At 40.2% G+C, this 21844-nt stretch overlaps 1 protein-coding gene across 1 annotated transcript in view; it reads right to left on the minus strand.

The window, feature by feature from the left end:
- Positions 1–21844, minus strand: part of LOC111155085 (copine 4) — a 338389-nt gene that overhangs the window by 42067 nt on the left and 274478 nt on the right. Inside the window, exon 7 of the mRNA XM_022515133.1 lies at positions 3289–3387. Coding sequence (XP_022370841.1) covers positions 3289–3387 — 99 coding nt within the window. The remainder of the gene's footprint in view (positions 1–3288; positions 3388–21844) is intronic.

Raw genomic sequence — 21844 nt, forward strand, 5'->3', positions numbered from 1 at the left:
AACGAGTTATCTACACAGTGGCCAGAGTCATTCTTAAAAGTTAAAACCAGGGGGGCGCCTGGGTGGCTCAGTGGGTTAAAGCCTCTGCTTTCAGCTCAGGTCGTGATCCCAGGGTCCTAGGATCGAGTCCCGCATCGGGCTCTCTGCTTCAGCGGGGAGCCTGCTTCCTCCTCTCTCTGCCTGCCTCTCTGCCTGCTTGTGATCTCTGTCTGTCAAATAAATAAATAAAAAATCTTAAAAAAAAAAAAAAGTTAAAACCAGTCATGTCATTCTCTAGCTTGGACCTCTCTGCACCACTGTCCAGTAGAACTTTATGCAATGATAAAAATATTCTACATCTGTACCAACCAAATTGAAGCCACAAGCCACATGAGGTTATGGAGTACTTAGAGTGTGGCTAGTGTGGCTGAGGAATTGAAACTGAAACTTAATTTTAATTAATTAAAAGTAAGAATAAAACACTCACATGTAGCTAGTGGTTCCTGTCCTGGTGAGCACAAAGCTGTATAGTTCTTACTACATTTAGAAGAAAATCCAAACTCCTTTCTCCAAGTTATTAGAATGTGCTTTTCCTGGCCCCTGCTTCTGTCTTTGACCACATCTCATCCACCCTCTCTGCTCCAGATTGACTAGTCTCTTCCACATCCTTAATCACACCAATTTCTTTCCTCACTCAGGACTTGGTAATGCTATTCCCTCAGCCTGCATGCTTTTCCCTTGCTTGTTACATGGCTGGCTTCTTTTTGTCTTTAAGGGACTTCAACTTAAATGCTGCCTTTTCAGATTATCCTTCCAGTACCACACCTTTATACTATATACACTTGTTCAGTTTTTTATAGCATTTGTCACAAACTACAATTACATTTTTGTTTTTGTTTATTTGATTCATGTTTGTATTTTATTCTGATGTGCAGTCATGACACACATAGAGCTTGGCACTTAGTAGGTGTTCTGTAATAAGTACTAGTAGAATCAATACATAAGAGAATATTTCCTACAGTGCAAATGTGCCCAAATGTGCTGAGTGATTGAACTAAATAAAATCTTTCTGGTATCTCGATGATACAGAAAATTATATAGCATATGATTAATTTCCTCAGTGGGACTTGAAGATTCATTTTTGCTTGTTTGGAAGCATTAGACTTTGGTTTCTTCAACTTTTATATATGCTATAATTTTACTTATTCTACCCTCTTAGGAACCTAAAGATGAAATGTTTCCTACATTTATTGATTTGGTTATTTTTACTTGTAGAAGAGAACAGACACAACTTCGTGAAACTTTTTAGAACTTTAATACATATTGATTAGATTTTGATTAGGTTAGATTATTAGATTTTCTAATACACACAGATTATTAGTATTGATAATTCATTGATTTATTAGTTCAGTTGGGTCTGGCTCAACAGAGCAACAATTTCTCTGGCTATCTTGTTATCCTGGGTGTGACTTCATTTATAATTTAGTGTTGGTTTTTTGTTTTGTTTTGTTTTGTTTTTTTAAAGATTTTATTTATTTATTTGAGAGAGAGAGCAGAAGAGAGTGGCAGGGAGTCTGACTCAGGGCTCAATCCTAGGACCACATGAGATGTGGTCAAATTCCTGGGATCATGACCTGAATGGAAGGGAGACACTTAACTGACAGAGATACCCAGCCCCTCAATTTAGTGCTGGTTTTGACTGTGGCCCTGAACCTTTGCATGCCTGCTGGTGGCAAAGGTCTGCGTGTTTCACAAGTTGCTTGGAATCCTGGATGTTAAACAAAGCACGTACAACAGGTTTTGTGGGAGCTATGTGGAAAGTTGCCCTTGATTTTCTAGACCAAATGTAAGTACTTGACAGATGGTCTGGTTCAGATTAAGCTTCAAAGTTCTAAAGAATGTTAATTTATTCCCAACCATTCTAGGTATATCTTGACCTTATATCTGAAAGAAGAGACATGGAAAATGAGTTGTGACATCCTCTGTAATCAGCACTTCTGACCAGGCCACGTATAGGATCTTATCTCTAAGGGAAAGACCTTTCCAAAGCCATTGAACACTCAACTGTCACTCTTTTCTGTTCCATGGGGACAGTGGGCCCCAGAGTAAGAAGGTCAGGTATTTTGGTTTTGAGATCCCCTGAGACAAGGAATTAAGTGTAAGTAGTTCATTTGGGAAGTAATATCAGGAAGTACCAACTGAGGAGTGGGGAATTGAGAATCAAAGACTGCCAAAGAAGTCTGCAGTCAGTTACCACTGTGGGCAACCAGGGCCGATTCCTGCTGGGGAACTCTAGGAACTGCATAGAACACAAACTCAGAGGTCTGTCCCCTGTGGGGCAAGACATCTGGGGTATTTACACTCCACCCCACCCCCCATTAGTTATGTGTTTAGTTGTGTGCTCCCTGGAAGGAGCTATACCTTCCCTCATACTTCACCTGGCTGTGGGCAGAGGCAGAATAGGGGCTCCAGTTACCAGAGAAATCCCACAGGCAAAGAGATACAAGTTTCATGGCTAGAAATTGGGCAGATGAACAATGAACAGGTAAGAACAGCAGTTACCTGGTTAGGGTCCAGAGGACAACAAATGACTGATCAGTTTACAGATACATGAATGTATGTGTGCCTGAGAGAAATGAAGAAGACATTTAGGTTGCTGTGTGGCATGATGAAATCCCTATATGCCTCTGTTATGTGCTGGGGTTTGGGTCCATGTCTCAGTATCCAGTGTGTGAGTGAAATGGTGGAGCCAAAAGAAAATCCTGTGGCCGTAATGAATATCTGGAGGAATCCAATAATTTCTCCAAAGCAGTAAATATGTAATTAATGCCACCAAGTCATGGAAAGAATAATATTACCATAAATAGATATTTGGGAAGCACTAGCTACATGCTAGGCATGCCTCTCAGTGCATACCATGAATTATCACATTTAATCTTCACAAAGTTCTATTAGGTAGGTACACTGATCACCTTCATTTTTAAGTGAGAAAACTGAGGCACAGAGAGGTTAAGTCACTTGTCCAAGGCTACACAGTGAAAGGAAATCAGAGATATTCTCATCTGACCTCTCTGTTTTACTGATGGAGAAATTGTACCACACTGGGGCAGTGTCATCTCCAAGCTCACACTAGTTGCTTTGGTTGGGTTAGTAGTAGAATCTAGGTACTCAAATCCCATCATGCTTCCAACTTGTCACATTTAATCAAATATTGATTTCTCTTCTCTAGGTATTCCATGTGTAGTGGTACTAAGGATACATCAAGAGAGAAGTGTCTGGGGTAAATACCATGTGTGATTTACCACCTACCTGTTTCCCTTCCATTGCTCCTCTCATCTCCTTGAATGTCGAGGTGAATTCTCCAATGAAGTCATGCTTGCCATTGGAGTCCCAGTCCCATACTATGCACTGCAAGAGGAGAGGAAGTATCTCTTAAAAAAAAAATCAAGAATGAATCCACAGTTGCTGAAGGCAGTGTGAGGAAGACCTGATGAGAGATGCGTAGTCTGGAACAAAAACCCAACACTCCAGAATTGTGGCATATGAGATATATGATGTCTTTGGTTTCTATAGTTGCTTTATTTTTTTAAATTAAGTTTTTAATTTAATTTAATTTTTTAAAAAATTTATTTATTTATTTGAGAGAGAGAGAGAGAACACAAGCATGAGCAGTGAGGAGGGGCAGAGGGAAAGGGAGAAGCAGACTCCATTAAGGAGGGAGCCCAACAGGGGTGGGGCTCGATCCCAGGACCCTGAGATCATGACCTAAGCCTAAGGCAGACACTTAATGAACTGAGCCACCCAGGTGCCTCTTTTTGATGGCATCCTTTTTTAAAAAAGTTTTTAAAATTTTTTCCGTGTTCCAAGATTCATTGTCTATGCACCACACCCAGTGCTCCATGTAATACGTGCCCTCCTTAATACCCACCACCAGGCTCACCCATCTCCCCACAACCCCTCCCTTCCAAAACCCTTAGTTTGTTTCTCAGAGTCTATAGTCTCTCATGGTTCGTCTCCCCCTTGGATTTACCCCAATTCACTTGAAGAAAAACAAATTTCTCAACTTTTGCTTTCTCTTTCAGTGTGAAGGCTATGGTAGATAATTCTTCTTCTTGGAAAACATATTAATAAGTCCTTTGGTGATGAAGAAGACTGTATTAGAATAAATCAAAATGGAAGAGGTTAAGACAAAAGGAGCTCAACTGCTCTGCTGAATAAAATAATATCAAGTTGAGTTTTCCCTTTGCAACTACAGACATGAACATAGGACCCAAGAGTATGAGTTGAGAAATTTGGCAAGGATTCATCAGAGGGCTGAAGATGGGCCTGACGTTGGAGTAGGAGGAGGTAAGAGACAGGTAGGGAACTTCAGAAACTGTGAGGTCTAAATTTCAAGGTCAAGTCATTTAGATAGCTCTTCTCTAAGACGCTCTCTCTACTTCCTCCTTTCCTGTTATCCCTGTGACTCTAGTAAATCTGCCACCCATAACAACATTATGCTAGTGCTGACTTGGAGAATAAAGGTGAGGGGCTATGTCCATGTTTTGGGACAAACAGACCAGAGAGCAGTGTGATATGGCCCATAGGGATTGAAAACTGAGGGAGCAGGGTTGCGGAGGGAGAGCTAGACAGATGACTCCTAGGAGTGGGGAATCCCACAGAAACACTGGGGAGGGTGTCAACTTCTGCAGTACATGGAAGTAGAACTCAAGATATCTTATCCAGATTTTGAAATGAATCTTTGACCCCAGGGAGTTGGAGAATTACAATTAACATTCAGTTGAAACCATTCAATGTACACTAACTTTTTGGTCACCACATATTGACTTAATTGGTAGATGCTACAAGTAAACTACTAACAGGATCTGTTATGTCAGTCTGAGTCTCTAAGTGAGGGAAATGCACAGCAGAGTCTCCAGGTGACCTGGGATGGACATTTGTATCTACAAGAAATAAATCACTGCTGTTCTCAGCCACTGAGATTGCTACCACATAATCCAGTCTGAAAACTATTTAAGTACTTAAATGTCTTAGGAAAAGGTATTTCAGTTTACCTTGTCTGATTCTAAAAGGGGGAAAACAAATTTTGTGAGGAAGTTACAAAGAAATAACAACAACAACAAAAAAGTGTTTCTCAGGAATTATACCTGTCTGGACATAAAGTTATCTGTTTGTGTAAGAGTATGTGTTTCATTGCTAGAAATGTTTAAGAAGAAACAGCAGGACTATGCTCCAAAAATGTGGTAGAGAAAGTCAAGTAGAGAATGTTATGGAGGATTTAGTGGGATGGTCTTTGAGTTTTCTCTAACTCAGAGATGCTAAGATTAGTTGGAGTAGTATAGGTTGCAAAATAACATCAATGAAAGGCAAAGCTCTTTCTGGTTGAAATGCTAAGCATACCAATGTTTGGTAGGAGGGCTGAGAACCCCCTTCTTAATTCGAAGCTGGAAGAAGTTCTTCCTCATTTATTCCATTGGATGGTGGAACCAATCAATGATTTAGCCATTTGGAAAAATGTCTTAGAATGTGCATTGTAAATATCGTGTTTTTGAACACTGCCCATTGATCTGCAGTCACTTACAACCAGGGGCTTTTCTCTTTGTTTGCCAATCCCTCCTTACTGCCTCTCCCTCCTTGTACATGTATGACCTGGGCCTGGACACAGAAAGAAAGAAGGCTGGTTCTTGGGACCCTGTTTTTTTTTTTTTTTTTTTTTTAAAGATTTTATTTATTTATTTGAGAGAGAGACAGTGAGAGAGAGAATGAGGGAGGAGAAGGTCAGAGGGAGAAGCAGACTCCCCATGGAGCTGGGAGCCCGATGTGGGACTCGATCCCGGGACCCCGGGATCATGACCTGAGCCGAAGGCAGTCGTCCAACCAACTGAGCCACCCAGGCGTCCCTTGGGACCCTGTTTTTAAGGATCCTAACTTTGCCTGGTAATAAATACAGCCACGGCACACCTGAGACTGACGCTCAGGTACTCTTCTACCTTGAGGAGCAGATTAAAGAGACAAAGGGAGCAGAAGCACAGGAGAGAAAAGAAGTGGAAGCAGCCTTTTAAACACTCTTCTGCATTGAGGAAGAGGTTGAATCTCCTTCCTTCTGACTCCCTAGTCATAGCTAAATATAGAAAAAGCAAGAAGGGATATGCAGAATACTTCAGCTTGTAACAGAATCTTAGGCAAAAACCACCTGTCGCTCCTTTTTTGCCCTCTGTTAGATGTCCCGTCATGCTTTAGTTACTTTCCCCCCTTCCACCTGGCATGCACAACATTCAGGACGTTTGTAATGTGCTATCTCTCAGGGACAGAGAAGGAGAGACCACTGACCCTCCACGGGCTGGAGGACGAGTCAGGCTTGACGGGACTCTAGTCCTGGCCTCCTGGGGGCAGGCCCTGTCAGTTACATGGGCCCTGCTTCTTTGATTGGCTAGCATTTCCCACTGTAGCAGATGCAGAATTCTGTTTTGACCTTTCTCAGAAGGGACCCTAAAGGATGGAAGACACAGTGAAGCAGAAAAACAAAAACATTCTTTCCGTCTCTCCCTGCCACGAAGCTGGCTTCTGACAGCTCTGATGCGGTTGAGAGAGGAACACATCTTGGTGAAAAGTAAACAGATCAGCTGCCCTGTAGAAAAACTGAGACTGAGGCAGGGTTCCTGGTGTGAATCAATAAGGAAGACTTGACAGATCTGTGAGAGATTAGCAGCTGGAACTCTCTATGAGCCAGAAGTCTTCTCAAGTCCCTGCATTTCACAGTGGAGTTTAGTATGCAGTCTTACTGTGTCTGAGCTCCACAGAGGGTCCGATCAACTCCCTCATTTTACAGAGATGGACGTGATGGCAGAGAAGTGAAATGGCTTCTGTGAGTTCATCCAGTGCAGGGTTGGGACTAAAATCCAGGTTTCCTGCCTACCTGATTTCATAGCTCCCACACAGATAGCAAATTATCATAATTAAACAATATATATATTGCTTACTATGTACCAGACTTTTTCTGAGAAGTTATTTTATATTTAGTTTATATATGAGATACATGCAGGAATTGTTATTCCTGGGATAGTGCCATGAGACAGAAAGACCAGAAATAAACTCACATATATATGGTCAACTGATTTTTGACAAAGGTGTCGAGAATGCAAAATGAAGAATAGTCTTGTCAACAAGTGATGTTGGGAAAATTGGATATCCAAATACAAAGAAAGGAAGGAAGGAAGGAAGGAAGGAAGGAAGGAAGGCAGGAAGGAAGAGAGAGAGAAAGGAATTCAGTCCCCACCTTTTCCATACACAAAAATCAACTCAAAATGGATTAAAGATTTCAACATAAGACCTAAAACTGTTAAAACTATTGTAAGAAAACACGGGAGAAAGCTCCTATATATATATATATATATATATATATATATATATATATATACACATATGGACTCATTTAATCCCCAGAACAATTTATTGTTACACTTATTTTATGGATGAGGAAATGGAGGCACAGAGAAGTAAAGTAAGTTTCCCAAGACCACTCAGCTTACACTAGATAATCTTTGAACTAAAAGCAGTTCATAGTTTGTCTTAACTGATAATCTTTTATGAACCCATGCCACTTGGTTTATGGTCTTTAATCCTTTATGGGAACCTTGGAATGACAATACTATTATTACCATTCATAGGTAATTGTCATTCACAGGCTTAGAGAGATTAAATGACTTGACTGGACGCCTAGAAAGTGACAAAGGTGGATTTGAATGCGTGTTTGTTGCCATAGCTGAAATATTTTCTAATATACTACAATGCCTCTTAATGGAAGCAGAAATTCAGAATTGAGTTCTTCTAAATTTGCTCTGTGTAAAAAAATCCTATTCTGTGATTAAAACTATAAAGTATTAGGATTTCCTGAAGCTCAATGAACACAACAAGCAACAGACAGGACCTGTTCACTGTTCCCAAGCAATAGGAGGCATAGACAGTATGTGCATGGCCTTTGGGGTCTTAAGCATTGTCTATGAAATGTGTGGATAGGTGTGTCTTGAGAGTTCACTATTCCATCCTGTTATTATTTTACATTTGCATGGAACCCATTATAAGAAAGATATGCTAACTTATTGTTCATTAGCCTTTTGTGATGGTCAGTTTTATGTCTCAACTTGGCTAGGTTACAGTCCCATTAGTTAATCAAACACTAATTTAGGTATTGCAGTGAAATTTATTTTATAGACACAGTTGATCAGTTCATAATCAGTTGATGTTAAAATAAAGAAGATTTTGTGGTTCCATATGAATTTTAGGATTGTATTTCTATTTCTGTAAAAAAAAAAATACCATTGGGATTTTGATGGAGATAACATTGAATCTGTAGGCCACTTGGAGGAGTATGGATATTTGGAATGACATTAAGTCTTCCAGTATATGAACATGGAACATCTTTCCATTTACTTGTGTCTCCTTTAAATTCATCAATGTTTTGTAATTTGCAATGTGTAATCTTTCACCTCCTTGGTTAAGTTTATTCCTAAATATATTATTTTTGATGCTATTGTAAGTGGGACTGTTTTCTTAACTTCCTTTTTTGATGGTTCATTATTAGTGTATAGAAACACAGCTGACTTTTGTATGTTGATTTTGTATCATGCAAGTTTACTAAATTTGTGTATTAGTTCCAACAGTTCCTTTTAACAGTTCCTTTTGGTGGAATCTATAGGGCTTTCTACATATAGGAATTATGTCACCTGCAAACAGATAATTTTAATTCTTCTTTTCCTATTTCTTTTTCTTTTCTTTTCTTTCCTAATTGTTCTGGCTAAGATTTTTCAGTACTGTGTTGAATAGAAGTGGCAAAAACGGGCATCCTTATCTTGTTCTTGATTTTAAAGGAAAAGCTTTCAATTTTTCACTATTGAGTAGGATTTTAGCTGTGGGTTTGTCATATATGGCTTTTATCTATTCCTTTATATCTAGTTTATTGAGCATTTTATCATGAAACAGTGTTGAATTTTGTCAACCCAGAATAGCCAAAGCAATCTTAAGGAAAAAGAACAAAGTGGTCCACACCTCACTTCTAATTCCAAAATATATCACAAAGCTACAGTGATTAAAACAGCATGGCACTGGCATAAAGACAAACCTATGGGCCAATGGGACAGAACAGAAAGACCAGAAATAAACTCACATATATATGGTCAACTGATTTTTTACAAAGGTGTCGAGAATGCAAAATGAAGAATAGTCTTGTCAACAAGTGATGTTGGGAAAATTGGATATCCAAATACAAAGAAAGGAAGGAAGGAAGGAAGGAAGAGAGAGAGAAAGGAATTCAGTCCCCACCTTTTCCATACACAAAAATCAACTCAAAATGGATTAAGGATTTCAACATAAGACCTAAAACTGTTAAAACTATTGTAAGAAGACATGGGAGAAAGCTACTTGACATTGGTCTTGGTAATGATTTCTTGGATATGACACCAAAAGCATAGGCAATGAAACCAAAAGTGGGCAAGCGGGATTATGACAAACTAAAAAGCTCCTATCCAGAAAAGGAATCAACAAAATGAAAGGTATCTTATGAAATCAGAAAAAATATTTGCAAACTGTTTATCTGATAAGGGGTTAATTTCCAAAATATACAAGGAACTCCCACAACTCAACAGCAAAAAACCCAATAGCCCAATTTTTAAAAAATGGGCAAGTCTTGAATAGACCTTCCTCCAAAGAAGATATAAAAATGGTCAACAGGTATATGAAATCATGTTCAACATCATTAATTATTAGGGAAATGCAAATCAGAACTATAACAAGATAGCACCTCACATCTGTTAGGATGGCTATTGTTAAAAAAAAAAAATGAGGAAAAAATAATAGTTGTTGCCAAAGATGTGGATAATTGGTAGCATTGTACACTGTTGGCTGGCATACCTTTCTTATAATAGGTTCCATGCAAATGTAAAGTAAGAACAGGATGGAGTAGTGCAAACTTTCAAGACACACCTATCTATGCATTTCACAGACAGAGCTAAAGACCCCAGAGACCATGCACACACTGTTGTCTATGCAGCCTCTTGCTTGGGAACAGTGAAGAGGTTCTCTCTGTTGCTTATACTGTTTCCCATGTTACTCATTTAACCTTTACAGCAACCCTGCTAGTGGAGAGAGTTTGTAATTGTCTCCATTTTATAGATGAGGAAACTGAGAAATAGAGAGGTTAGTGACCTAGTATTCATACTGAATATTCAGTGTTTAAGGTATGGCTGACTTTGACATCAGAGTTCTCAGGGTCAGAATCTGATGCAGTTCCAGGTGGGGAGTAATGAACTCCCTAAACTGTGATCAGGAACTGTATAACTGCCACAAATCACTAAAGAATTCTCATAGATAAAGGAAATGTCTTCTTCTCCTGACTTCTCAAATTTTCATTTAATTATTTTTAATCACTGTATACTTGTCATTTGTTCAGGTGAAGCAGAATTTGCTGTCAAGTTTCTCTCGCTCCTTAGTCACATCATCACCTTAAGCTTCCACTGCAATCTGTTTATATCCGCTCTAACATCTCCACCTACGTGGTCATCACTGGCCCATAGCCACGACTTGAAGGGAACCTCTGAGCACTCAGATTTTTATCAGGGTTTAGCACAATTCTTGGGCACAAGTAAGAACTCAGATGAATATCTGATAAGTGAATGAAAAAGGTCTCTCTTCCTGAGTCAAGTTGATGACAGTTCTCTCAGTGTTTGGTCTTATCTACACTGCAAAGGGAAAGGAAGATATTGCAATCATCTTGTTGATTTTTATTAAAGGAGACAGTTGAACCAGATAATAAGCTTTGGTGGTTGTTGACATGGGTGTAGGAAGGCAGAAATGGGATTATGGACATAATTTAACGATTGTAGTCACAGGTGCTAGGGGCTGGGAAGCAGGAGAGTTAAGTTTTAGTCTGAGCTCTGCAGGTAGTGCCATGAGACCTCAGGAAGGCTTCTCAAACTCTGTGCCTTGGTTTCCTTCTATATAAATGGGTGTCTGGGGAAGGAGAATTGGAAGGAATGTTCTGTGAGGTCCCTTTCCAATCCAGAATTCCCTAGTTACATGACACTACATCTTTATTCCTTTTTCAACCTTCTGTTCCAAAGTCTGAGACTTTCATATTAAAGTAATTAAAGTAATACAGTTCTTAATTAACTATTAATACCTGGTAATGTAACAATACTCTCCTTGTTCTCTTTTGTTAGGTATGTATCTATACATACATATCTATACACCTTGGAGAGCTTAAAGCGCATTGTTCATAGTCTCATGGTGATCCTCCCAAAAGCCACCCTACCCCCAGGAGAAAACGGGTCCATTTTTACAGATGATGATTCCTAAAATATAATAAAGTCACTGAAGGTGACTTATTCCCAAGTGCAGAACTACCAAGAGCTGAATGAGGACCTGATCCTGGCTTCATTGCTCTACCTCCAGAGCCCTTGTCCTTATACCACATAGCTTCGCAATACACTTCTGCCAGGTGCCTTTCCAGTGGAAAGCTTTTTCCTCTTCTTTTCTTTCTTTTCTTTTCTTTTCTTTCTTTCTTTCTTCCTTTCTTTTTTTAAAAATAATCAACTAATTCACAATATCTGACCTCTCTCGGGAAGAATACAATTTTAATGTTCTCTTTGATAATAAGAACTCTTCAAAATTGCCCAGAATGATTAATCCAGGATGGGGTCTTACTGAGTTCATTTAAAGGTGGAATTTTAAATTGAGACCATCAAAATTAAATGCTAACAATGTAGGGACCAAACTGTGTTTCATATCGCTCAGTCTAGACCAGTTTTCTAACTGTAGCTTTTAGAAAATCAGGCAATATTCTATCATTTTAGGGAGGTTTTAGGCAAATATATAGTCATATTTCAGAGCAGCCAAGATTAGGGATTTGTGAGAATTTCACCCATAACTTAGTATTTGGGATGACTTCTTTTTTGTAAAAATGCAATGAGAACCCTTAACACAAAATTGGCTTAGTGGCTTATATAGCACTCTAAATATCTACAAAAAGAATATCAAATATATATATTTGTTTATTTGATGGTTGTGACTTGGGCCCTGGCAGACCTTGGCTGGGTATGTCCATGGGGAGAGGATCCAAGTTCCTTTGATTATCTTCTAATCACTTTATTGCGATTGCTCATTGCAGAGTTGGCAATGACTATTTGACATTGACCCAGCCGTTAGGGTAAGAGTTAAAAGCAGTTCCTCCATTGTGACATGAATACTCTGATTAGGCTTCTGAGTCTGGCAGGGCAGAGGGCTACGTGGAGTAAAACAGAGAACTTCAGAGTAGAGCAGAGACTGAAGCCGGATCCAGTTAGATGGTTACAGATAGGATGGGTAGGATAGATGCAGGGGAAAGTTTCTCAAGTAAACATTATTGTAGGTACAGCTCCAGAATTGGCAGGCAGGGCTGAGGCTTCGACTATGTCCATCTCCAGTAGCCACCTTCGTTGGAATGGTGAGCAGGACTACCGGAAACTTGTCTGTATGACAGCCCGAGTATCTTCTGAGGGACTCATTCTGAGGTGAGGAGAGAGTAGGCCCACAAGATGGGTCCAGCAGCAGAGAACTGGACTTTACAGGAGTGGGGCAAGGCTGGGCAGAGTCTGGTGACAATCACCCAGGTTTTTCCATGGGCTTTGCCCCTGTGGATTCACGTTTGAGTTCTAGGGTGGAGGCTTTCAGCAGGCTAAAAGAGCACAAAATACCAGGGTCTTATGTACACCAAGAGAACAGAGAGAGTAACTTTGATGCACTGAGAGCACCAGAATGTAGTCCCAGGGACTCAGGTGCATGGAGCATGCAGTGGAGGTGTCGCTTAGGAGCTGGGGGAGGAGGGAGGATGGGGACGGTAGCAGCAGCAGCAGGAATGTCTGGACGCCTTAGAGGGCACAGCGTTGGCATTCACATGCTAAAGAATCCACACACCAAGCGGCAACAGCAGCAGCAGCAGGGAGAAAATGGTGTTGAAATCTTTGGGACCCATGGAATATGAGCTCTCTTGGCTTGGGGTTAGTCCTTCTGATACAATGGAAGTGGAGAAGGGCCCTTAGCTGGCCTCAGAGGTAGCAGAAGCGGGAGACAATGCACAAATTGAGGGTGGGGGGTGTGGCCCATGCCAGGAGGTAGCTGAAATGACTTGTGGGTGAGTGTATGCAAGAACCTGCTTGCAATTTTCAAAGAAATAATTGAAGGGTGAACTTTAAAGGAGCGGAGAGAGGCCAGAGGTCTTGCCTTAGTTGCCGAAGCAAGATCTTATGAAATGTAGGTTCTATCACCAGTCTTTAAAATAAAACCTATATTAAATATTGGGAATGCCAGCATGTTTTAATTCCAGTGTGGACCCTGTAAATGAGGCTGTGCATAGTCATCCACCATCTGTTTTCCCTGCTGGGCCTGCCCTCACTCACTGATCCCCGCCTCAAGAGGAAACACAGAGCATCTGGGACAAGAAGTCTAGATGCAGTGGGGGAGTTCTCTGTGTTCCTTTTCAGTACTGTATGTCCAGAATGATGCAGCTTCCTCTAATCCTGAAACTCATATCAGGTGCTTTGTGGGAGGAAGATCCCAAAGCATGAGTTCCCCTTGTAGACTCGGGTCAGTGCCATTTAACTCAATCTGCTTTTTTGGTCTCTCGCCGTCAACTGCTGTTTTTTCTTCCAAATCTGCTCTCAATTTACACTTTGCATTTGTCTCACCACATTTCTAGTAATCAGGCCAAACTGTCTTTTCCACAGTTAGAGAGTTGGCAGAAGATGTAGCTACCTCCAGGAGAGGGATTATCTTGACCTTGGGGGTAACATGTTAGTGGTTTGATAAGGGGGAGAAATGGCAGCAATTTTGGAGTTATTCATAATTTGAATTAAATCTCTTCCCTTTCACTGGTCAACTGTGTAATCATCCCCAAATCACTTTGCCTTTTTCTACCCAGTTTATTAATCTGTAAGGTAGGGATGGTAAGTCTTCTCTACTCACTAGGTTGTTGCAAGAATTTATTTGACACACATATATTATTTATTTATCATTTACCATGGACTAGAGATCGTGATGGCAATGGGCATAAAGAGATGAAAGATGTATCTCCTGCCCTCAAGATGCTGACAGTTTAGTGCAGGAGATGCAGTTGCAAATAAATAGAATGGACATGGCAAAACTGGAGGGTTGTGCCAAAGGTAGTCACCATGGACAGTCAGGAAGGCTTCCAAGAGCAAAGAAAGAAAAGAGCACCTCCTAAGCGGCATGTGCAAATATAAGAGCTCTTCAGTTTATTTGTACAGAAGGATAGATGGCTAAAACTGGATCCTTTTCTGAGCATATAGTAAGGACAGATAGAGCAGGAGAGCACTCTGGGTGCCTGAAGGGACAACTGGAGGACACAGAGCTACTTTCTCCTTCCTCTTGCTTACCCTGGAGCCTGCATAGGACTGGAATGTAATCTGCCCAGTTAAGTCTCTTGTCTCCTGCGTGTTACATGCTACAGAGACACTGAAAGCATCTCAGAGCACTTCCCTGTAGGAATTTGTGCTATGCAATGAGGAATGCCCCAAGGTATGATGATGGAGATGTGGTGCTGAAAAAGGACAGATCTGGGAAGGCACAGGTGTGGGTCCTTACCTGGCCTCTGATGTTTACCAGCAATGAGACATTAAACAGGTCATTCTGCCTCTCTGGGACTCAGTCTGCTTCTGCAAAATGCCTGGCTTGCATTAAAGGAACAGTGATAAGAAGATGTTATGCCTAGGGATTTAGTATGCCTAAGAGAGTTTGTTAAATTCCAGATTCCCAGGCCCTATCAGAGATTCTGATTCAGTGGTCTGGGGAGGGTCCCAAGAATCTGCCTTCGAAACAAGAGTCTTGCCAGTTTGCATGCATGTGGCCTCTGGACACTTTGAGAAGCAATAGACAGAAAATCTAGGCGTCTGGGACAACAGCGGCAATAATTTATATTTACATCCTGGCTTATTCTGTCTTCTTCAGTCCAGTAAGAAACCTGACCACAAACAGAAAACAACATTCAAGGGCCATCCTGACTCCTTAGTGATCATGTAATGCAGCACCACTCTAAGCAGGCAAGCAACATTCTCAAAGGTTACACACATGAGAGTTGGACTAAGAGATTCCCGGAAGGGAAGGGTGATGCGATGTTGGTTTTATCTTGCAATTCACACATCTCTTCTTTCTGGACTGCAGCCAATCCCTGAGACATTCCACAACGAAGTATATCACTCTTTGAAGCTTTCGTTGGAGATTTATGGCTTTGGGAGGCTTGGTTAGTTCAGATAAGCTTCAGAGGCTCCCAAATGCTTGTCCAAACCTCTTTAACTTCACACCTCACTACTCTCTAGGAAGATTGAAGATCCTGTAGTTGTGTGGGCAGAGTGAAGAATCAGGCTTTGACAGTGACTTTTGCCTCAAGCTTTCAACAAGAGCTCTCTATCTTCATGATCAAAGTCAGTCCGAATTGCTTCAACCTGTACTACTCTTTTCTACCAAATGCACAGGTATAAGATCTATCTGAGAAGCTGATATTCAATCAGGGGCTGATGGGTGTTGGACTCAGGAAACTTCCTTATGTGAATTGCAAATAAGAACACAATCCCCACCCAATGCACAGATAGATGTTCAATAACTTAAGTCAGCCTAGCAGGCTGTTGGGGTATGATGCATACTATCTTTAACATATAATGAAGTATGATTCCCCTTGAGGAGTTCTCAAATTAAAAGGACCTCTTCCACACCCTCCTGGCTCCTGGTCTCTCTCTTTTCTATATATTTACCTCCTCTATATTTCCTTAAACATATTGCAGATGAACCTGATATATTCGATAATAGGAGATTGAAAAAGTGACTACATATTTTGCTTTTCCTATTTTATTTTATTTTTGATTCATTATCTCACCTTTATTGAGTATCTACGCTGTCAGGAAATGAACTAGGTGCAATACAAAGTAATACACATTATATCTTTAGTGGTAAAGATAGATGAATTAATTTTTACTCACATAAAGCTTATAGTCTAAAACAGACATTAACCCCATATGGAAAAAGTGTAAAACTAAGGACTTAGTTAGTTGGGTAACTGAATGAGTGAATGAAACAAACATGTGAATGGCATCTTTCATACAAGAATCTTGGAGCACTTTTCACAAATGGTGACAATTCCCTCTTAATGTTTTGGAGGATCTGTAGGAACTGATACTGAATTTAGATTTTAGATTAGGAATATAATCTATTTCATTTAGAATTTGTATTAGTTATATAACCTATAACTTCATAACTTTATAACCTCAGAGTTGTAAGACAGAAAGGCCATTCCAGGGTTCAAGAGTCTAAGAGAGTGTATCCACAATACGTGCCATGAAAAGAAATAGAAGTCTACCTACATCTCATGTTGGAGAGAAACTAAGGAGAGAGGAACTTTGGACGAGGGGGCAGATCTCAACATTTTGAATAAAGATTTGTCTTTCACCGAGTCACAAAAACAAATGCTCTGCACAGCGTTCAGTGAGAGGAGTACTGGACAGAGTCAGGAGCTTTGGGCTCTTGAGTCTCAGAATAGCCGTTCCCTTTTTAGGCAGGATACTCTATTTCTCAGGGGCTCAAGGCTATCATCTGGAGAAAGAAAGGATTAGACTCAATGGTCCTTAAGTCCCTGTCCTTCTCTTAAAATGATTGAAAAATTAAGTGATTTCTTTCTCCTTCACTAGTGTCATTCCCATCCATCAGCAGGATCATACTTGATCAGCTCTGGGAAGAATGATTAGTATCACACTTCCTGTGTCATTGCATCCATTCTAGATAGTAATGACTCACCGAAGTTGGAAAGCAAATTCTAAAATCTTCCATTTGGTTTTTACCTAATACAGATCTAACTCCAGCAGGTATTGATACTATCAAACTAAACTTTTAAAACTACAAAATCCTTATTTGACATTGGGGTATCCCCATGTTAAATTCCCTGTTAGATTCCCATGTTAGATTTTTGGAAAGTTTTTTAAATTCTAGTTGAGTGATGAGCCCGGGGTAAATGTTCTTTGACTGACTGAACTGGGGTGAGATATGCAATGTAAGCTTTAAGTTCTGGAGGTCAGAGGTCACAAATCCTCAATTTTCCTTATAAAGTACCCTGTATAGGTGGTGCCTAATAGTTACATGGTTTTTTGTTCTGTCAATTTATTTGTTTTTAATACAATTAGCATTTGAGTTATTTGTGTTTGCCAAGTACTCATTGACCAAGTTCTCTAAGTACATCTCACTTAATCCTCACAACAAACTGGCTAGGTAGGTAGTGATAACAACATTTTGAAAGAAATTGAAGCCCAGGGATATTAGGTGAATTTCCTGAGGTAACTCAGTTAGAAAATGGTAAAGTTGGGATTTAAACCTTGGTCTCTTGGGGGAGTCTGTGCTTTCCTGTATACCATACTGCTTATTTACTCATCACTGAATAAGTATTTACTAAGTATCTACTATGTTTCATGTGCAGATACTCTGGGCACTGATGACATGACAGTTGGACAGGATGTTATTTCACTGTTTTTATGAAGTCATTCTACCCCAGCATTTATCAAGTGGCAGAACATTCTATAGAATTCCTTGGTTGGATTAGTCCTCTGCAGGCAATGTAGAGAGATCACTCTGGCTGCCAAGGGGAGAATGAACAAAAGGGAGAAACAGAAGTCCAATGTATTTAGTGTGAAATTGGGAAGATTATGAAGATAGTAAGGAAATGGCAACTATGGGTCTCAATCTTTAAGTAGATATCGGGGTTGAGAGAGAAGAAAAGGGGGAAAGAAAAAATTAGAACTATCCCCAAGCTTTCGGCTTGGGTATTTTGGTGTAGGATTCATCAGGTGAGAATCATAAAAAGAACAAGTTTGAGGGCCAAGGGACAGTTTAGTATTTGGCCATGTTGAATCCCACATTTTTGATTTCTGATAAACACCATGGTTCTCTGGACCTGTGGTAAGTAATCACCATTTCTCCCAGCAAAATGCCTGTGTCTGTTTCTAAATGAGCCATGCTGCTTGTGGTTTATTGATTGCTATAATTTGATGCCTACAGACAACCTCCTGCTGGGTCCCTGAGGAGGAAAAGTTGCTTGAAGACCAGAAAAGAACAGATGACTCCATTTGTGTGGCTTAATGGGTCTGGAAACCACAAGCTGGCAATGGGGAACTGACTGACAGCCAGGAGGAAGTCTTGGCATGGCCAGGCAACCTGATTACTGTGTATTCCCAACATAAGTTCATTTACTTGATACTCTTATTTAATTACTGCCAATGCAACCATCATAGGTGTTCAAGACTTGGAAGTTTTAAAACAAGGGAACAAAACAGTTGCTAAAAGCATGCAGATATGAGCCACTCCTCATCAATCTCATGAAATGACCATCCGAAAACAGTTTTGCTGCTGACATGTCCAAACCAATTCTGGGTATTTAGATTGGATTTACCATCTATCCATAAGACAATATAAAATAAATGCAGGCATTCCAGTCAGATTCACAAAAATTGTTCTGGATTCTCTTGCCTCAACATTACCATTGATTTTGTCCTTGCTCTGTTCTATTGTTTGTAATGTTCCTTGGACTTGATTGGTTGTCTAGCTTATCCTTTGAATACAACCTTTGATGCTCAGGACTCTCGACTTTGTTGGGCAACCATCACATCTGACCCAGGTCTGGATCTTGGGTCTTCACCTAGGAATTAGCTTCTGATTGGAGCCTTGTATAGAAATACACCAGCCAAGTTTAGGTTAACTCAATACTTATTTTTTGAAATCTCATCTTTTGTGTGTATGTATGTGTGAAAAGGTCTCTACATCACTTAGCCTTCCTACATAGACTTGGCCATTCATGGTCAATCTGTCCCTCACTAAGTTATGATGCTTACTTATATAGTGTGAAAAAAAAAGAGCTTGGAATTTCCTAGATAAATGAGAAAACCAAGAGTTTGGACTATGTTGTTTGCCTAAAATTGCTGCTGGTGAAACTCTATTTGTCAAAGAGACTCATTTCTCCTCTTGTAAACAATAATTATTATAGAGAGACTTTTGAATAGAACATTTTCCTGAGAGATAGAACTTGGTTGTATGAGTTTGCCAGGAAGACACCCTATTCTTTTCATCCAGATGGAGCCAGGCACATATTTGCAAGATGGACGAGCAGAGAACTGAGATTTTGACAGTGGTAAGCAAGGCCACTGACCTATCGTATCAGTCTTATTGCCCAAGTAATTGAACCTTTCTTCTCATTTCATTTCTATCACTGAACAGAGCAATAGCTATATTTGTCTCTGGGAAGATGAAACAGAACTTCTTTACCTGGAGGTACAAACCCATCCATTCACTGATGGGAATGGCCCTTCCAGTAACAGCTTCATCAATAACTACTTTGGGAGACCAGAAAAAGTAGTGGGAACTAATTAGAAATTCTTCTGGCTAATCTAGCATTCATTATATTTTCAAAGGTAGTTTTTGATAAACAGACCCAAGTATTCAACTAAATTCCACATGAAGGCTATCATTTGAAAGAGCAGAAATAAAAATTTATGAATGTATTAATCTACATGGTAGCAAAGTGTTTTAAAAGCTTGTTTTCACAGAGAGCCAGTTGCGTGGGAGGTTAATAGGTATAGTGAAAATTTAAAAAGGGCTGATCATCAAATAAGTTTGGGTTACCCTGGGATAATAGAAGTTAAACATCCTTCTTCTATCAGGACATTGGCACATGCTGCTCCCTCTAACCCAAACGTTTTTCTCTCCAACTTCTTCTAGACAAATCTGTTTAAAATTCAGGTGTCAGCTTAAATATTTGCTTCCTCAGGCATTCAAACTAGATCTAGCTTATTTTAAACTTTCTTCTGTCCCTGTACTTTTTCTTCACTGCACATTTGGGAGTACGTGTCTTTATGATTACCTGGTTAATTTCTATCTTTCCGATGAACTGTAAATTAGCTCCAGGGGTGGCAACCATTCCTGTTTTGTTTACGATTTTATTCCCAACAGTGAACACAGAACTTTGCATACTTTAGGTGCTTAATAACTATTTGTTGAATGACTGTGTGGCAGAGCAGGTTAGCTACCCAGCCCAGTGTAGAGCCGTTGCTGGATGGGTTACATTTCCCAGCCAGTGACTGGTCACCAGCAAGGAGATGTGATGTGTTTCACCTCTGGGCTGAAGGTTAAGTAGGGGTGTGCTTTCTCACTTTCTGTTCTTTTCCACTGGCTGATAGAGAAGGACTTTAAGGTTTCAGAGGATGGTGAAACCACAAGGCGGATGGAACCTGGATCTCTGAATCACTGTATGAAGCTGCCCATGGAACACTGATTGATTTTCCTTGACTGAGAAATAAACTTCTGTCTTACTAAGTCAGTAAACTTTAGAAGTCAGGTTTTAAAGAATACATGTAAATAATACATGGAAAAGAATGAATGAAAGCTTAAAAAGCAATCCAGATGTGATCAGAAAAAAGTTGGATCTCTGGCCCATATTACCTAAGGATTTCCAACATTTAGTGAAAAGGAGCTAGGAATTAATAGAAACCCTCCTGTTGTCATATTTATGTTTGTTCAGATTGACTGTGTGGTAAAATGACCACAGCCTGCATTTCAGAGCATTGATCTCATTATTTTCCCCTCATCCACTGAAGAGCCCCTCCAGGACTATTATAAATGAACTCCTGGCTGGATGGACAATACCTGACCTTTAGAACCAAGATTCTCATGCTCAGAATGCATGAAACTGCATCAGCACAACCCCTGTAAGAATACTGTTTTACAAGATTTGTCTTTGCTTGAATGTGTGATACCTTATCCTAGTGTAATCCTTCCATTGAACCAACTTTACTCCTGCCTTCCCTTTCTTCTCTCCTTTCACAAATATCATTTGTGGACTAACTGTGGGCCAGCTGCTGTGCTAGTCACTGGGGATAAAATGAGGAACAAGATGGTCATGGCTTCTGCCATCACAGAGCTTACAAGCTAGCAGGTAAGACAGATAATTAACTGAACGGTTACAATGCAGCATGATACATGCTATCTGACAGAATGCACAGTGGGCTATGGAAACACTGCTCAAGGCCACTATAGCAGACACTATCAGTGTGTTCTGCCCATGTCACATTGGATCCCTTTACCATTTGGGGGCACACCAACTCCTGAGATCCTTTCTCTCCTAATACCGGCACTTACGTCTTTGTTAGAGGATTTTCCTCAAGCTGCAAGACTGGTTTTCCTATTTGTGTAGTACTCAAAGTTCTCAGGGTAGCCCTTGACCAGTGACTGACACATGCAGAGATTTAAGTGCTATCCATGATTGAGACAACTCTATATTTCTTTCATTCATTCATTCATTCATTCATTCATTCCTGGAAGGATTGAGCCAAAACCCTCCTTTCTGAGACTTTGCTTGATATTCTATCCTTACTTTGCCTCCTTTCCTTCTCTGGTCCATTTGCCCACTCACCTATCAGCTAATCCTGTGAACACATTTACATGAATCCTTGTCTCAGAGTCAACATCTAGATGCCCCAAACTATGATGGGCATCTAATCCAGTTCAGAAAGTCAAAGAAGACTTCTTGGATAATGTGCCACTTAAGATGCTCTCTGATGGATGCCTAGAGTCAACCAGGTATATGGGGAGTGGGTGGAAAAGAAGGATGTTTTAGTCAGGGTGGACAGCACATTCAAAGACTCCCTGTAGAGAGGCTGTGTTTACATGCAAATGGTTCCTCCTGAATCCATCTGACTTTCCCATTTTGGCAAGTTTTATGGTGAGCTCATATTTCCCTAAGCTCTATGTCAGTGATACAAAGTCCCTGTTTCCTCACGATCAGTATTTATCA

This window comes from Enhydra lutris, unplaced genomic scaffold, assembly GCF_002288905.1.
Source record: "Enhydra lutris kenyoni isolate GAN:26980312 unplaced genomic scaffold, ASM228890v2 scaffoldscaffold39, whole genome shotgun sequence".
In the NCBI taxonomy this organism is placed as follows: domain Eukaryota; kingdom Metazoa; phylum Chordata; class Mammalia; order Carnivora; family Mustelidae; genus Enhydra; species Enhydra lutris.